The sequence below is a fragment of the Juglans regia genome, chromosome 1 (assembly GCF_001411555.2).
Source record: "Juglans regia cultivar Chandler chromosome 1, Walnut 2.0, whole genome shotgun sequence".
In the NCBI taxonomy this organism is placed as follows: Eukaryota; Viridiplantae; Streptophyta; class Magnoliopsida; order Fagales; family Juglandaceae; genus Juglans; species Juglans regia.
Window position 1 is genome coordinate 38,210,165 of NC_049901.1, and position 2,272 is coordinate 38,212,436.

A 2,272-nucleotide genomic window follows, 5' to 3' on the forward strand; every position below is an offset into this window, starting at 1 on the left:
TGCTCTTGTCCCCTCCGTAGTAACCTAGTGGCGGCAATGATGGCTTTATATTTAAGGAAGAATAAATCTTTCCAATCTTTTAATACTTTATATTTCATATTATTTTTAATTTTTATTATTTTTTTCTTTTATCAAATATTTATTATATGAATAATAAATAAAAAATTTGAAATAATTTTAAAAAAATAAACTTAAAAGAATTTAAAAAAAATTTAAAAAATTTAAAAAAATATAAAATGTAGAATATGAAATGTGGTGACGGAGATTGTATAGTAAAACTCTTTACGAAATTCCGGAATCACGCTCTCCTCTCGCATGAGTTATTTACATGTATAGGGATAAAAAAAATGTTTAATCTATAAATAGATTTTATCAAAATAGTAGTTGGACGTACGTTGCACGTGATCAACGAGCTAGCTAGTGTAAAATAGATCAAACTTATTGCATTGTAAAATTACTTTTTATAAGGATCACTACCACAACACGCTTTGATTTTTATTTCATCCACGCAATTATTCAACGTGAAAAGGACACTTCGGAAACAACGAAAAGATCACGAGGAAAGATTAATAATGCAAGAGAGACAGGTAGATTTTATATATATATATATATATACGCATAAGCTCATGTAGGCTTTGCTCATGATGTCCATGATTATTTAGGTTCGTGTCCAGCATTCTCCAGTACTTACTGAGCAAGGTAATCTCCATTTTTCGTTTTTCATGGAATATCTTTTATTCATGTGATAGCTTGCTTGTAATTATCTATTAATTCTATGCCGAAAGTGATGAATTAGTAAACATTACGTACTAGCTAGTGATCTCCACACGAAATATTGCAGATCGATCAGGTACCTCGCAGTTAATTTATAATTAAATTTATGATAAAAAAAAAATTATACTTAAATTTGTTTATGTGATATTCAGATTCACATAAACTTTTGACAGATATATAATAACATGATTAGATATGATCAGATATATAAGAGTTATTATTATGTTGGTAGGTATGTACGTTGATCTTTCGTAGTACTGTTTATCTTCCTCGGACTTCACACCAGTAGTCGTTGGCATCATTATCTGTTTGATGGTCATTCTCTCGGACATTTCTTTTATAATATTTTAATTTGGTTTGTCGATCTGTTCAGTAAGGAATTCTTATCATCTTCGAAACAAAAGCGACAAAATTTCGATCCTCTTTCTTTAAATAATTAAAAACGTTGTGTGTATATATATATATATATATATATATTATATTATATTAAACCAATTGTTCCTATATAAAGCCTAGCTAATTTTTTGTTTTGTGATCGTTCTGGTCCTATATGCAGTTCTAGAAAATTACTCTCAAGCTTGAATCTACGTAGTGTTCACAAAATGGCTCATCAAAACCAACCAAAATGGAAAGGAAAGGCTAATGCAAAGGTAGAGGGTCCCAAGGCAGAACAAGTGTGGCCTCTCTTGGAGGACTTCTTTGGGCTCAATAAATGGTTCCCAACTCTGAGTACATGCCTTCCTGTTGAAGGCATCTCCGGCCAACCTGGGTGCGTTCGTTACTGTGCTGGCTTCAAAACCCCTGTTAATAATGGGGAAGAAATAGTGAATTGGACTAAGCAGAAGCTGCTTTCCATTGACAAAGCTGAACTGACTTTTAGCTATTCCATTATTGATGGAAACGTTGGATTCAACTCCTACGTAACGACAATAAAAGTGGTGCCCAACGAAGATGGGTGTAATATTGAGTGGTTGTATGAGGTTGAACCAGTGGAAGGCTGGACACAGGAGGATTTGAAAACTTTTATCAGCTCAGGCTTGCTGGTCATGGCTAAGAGAATGGAAGAAGCTCTCCAATCATCAGCTCAAACCTCGGCCTCCTCCTGATCATGAATTAAGCCACATGCATCATGAATTATTGGTACTCATGTCGACGTATGTAGCTAGTCCGTTAATTAATTAATGTTCTTAATGCTGGTTTTACTTTAGTACTGTTTGTCCTTTTCGTTGCTGTTGCATACATGCACCATCGTGATTGAAAAATTAATAAGATCAGTAATTAATGATATAATTATGTACTCAATTTCCTTATAAGTAGTACTGATTAAAATTATGTACTTGGGTCTGATCATCAATTCATAAAATTAATTAAGCAACTAGCTAGTACTCTACCAGCATGCAACAAATTAAATGAAAGTACGATCTATCTAAACTTGGGCCTGGAGAACAAGATATATATTGTTGGGAAGAAGTACACGGATGCATGATCGACCTCGATC

General features: G+C 33.1%; 1 protein-coding gene across 1 annotated transcript; it reads left to right on the top strand.

Annotated features, from left to right (window-relative positions):
- Positions 1–502: 502 nt before the first annotated feature.
- LOC109000156 (lachrymatory-factor synthase-like) lies at positions 503–2,061 on the top strand. The gene is made up of 2 exons (XM_018976985.2): positions 503–699; positions 1,331–2,061. The coding sequence occupies exon 2, from the start codon at positions 1,377–1,379 to the stop codon at positions 1,878–1,880; it is 504 nt and encodes a 167-aa protein (XP_018832530.2). The 5' UTR covers positions 503–699; positions 1,331–1,376; the 3' UTR covers positions 1,881–2,061.
- Positions 2,062–2,272: the final 211 nt, after the last annotated feature.

What these genes read in the sequence shown, in the direction of transcription:
- LOC109000156 (XM_018976985.2), top strand. Translation starts at nt 1,377, where the DNA reads ATGGCTCATCAAAACCAACCAAAATGGAAAGGAAAGGCTAATGCAAAG.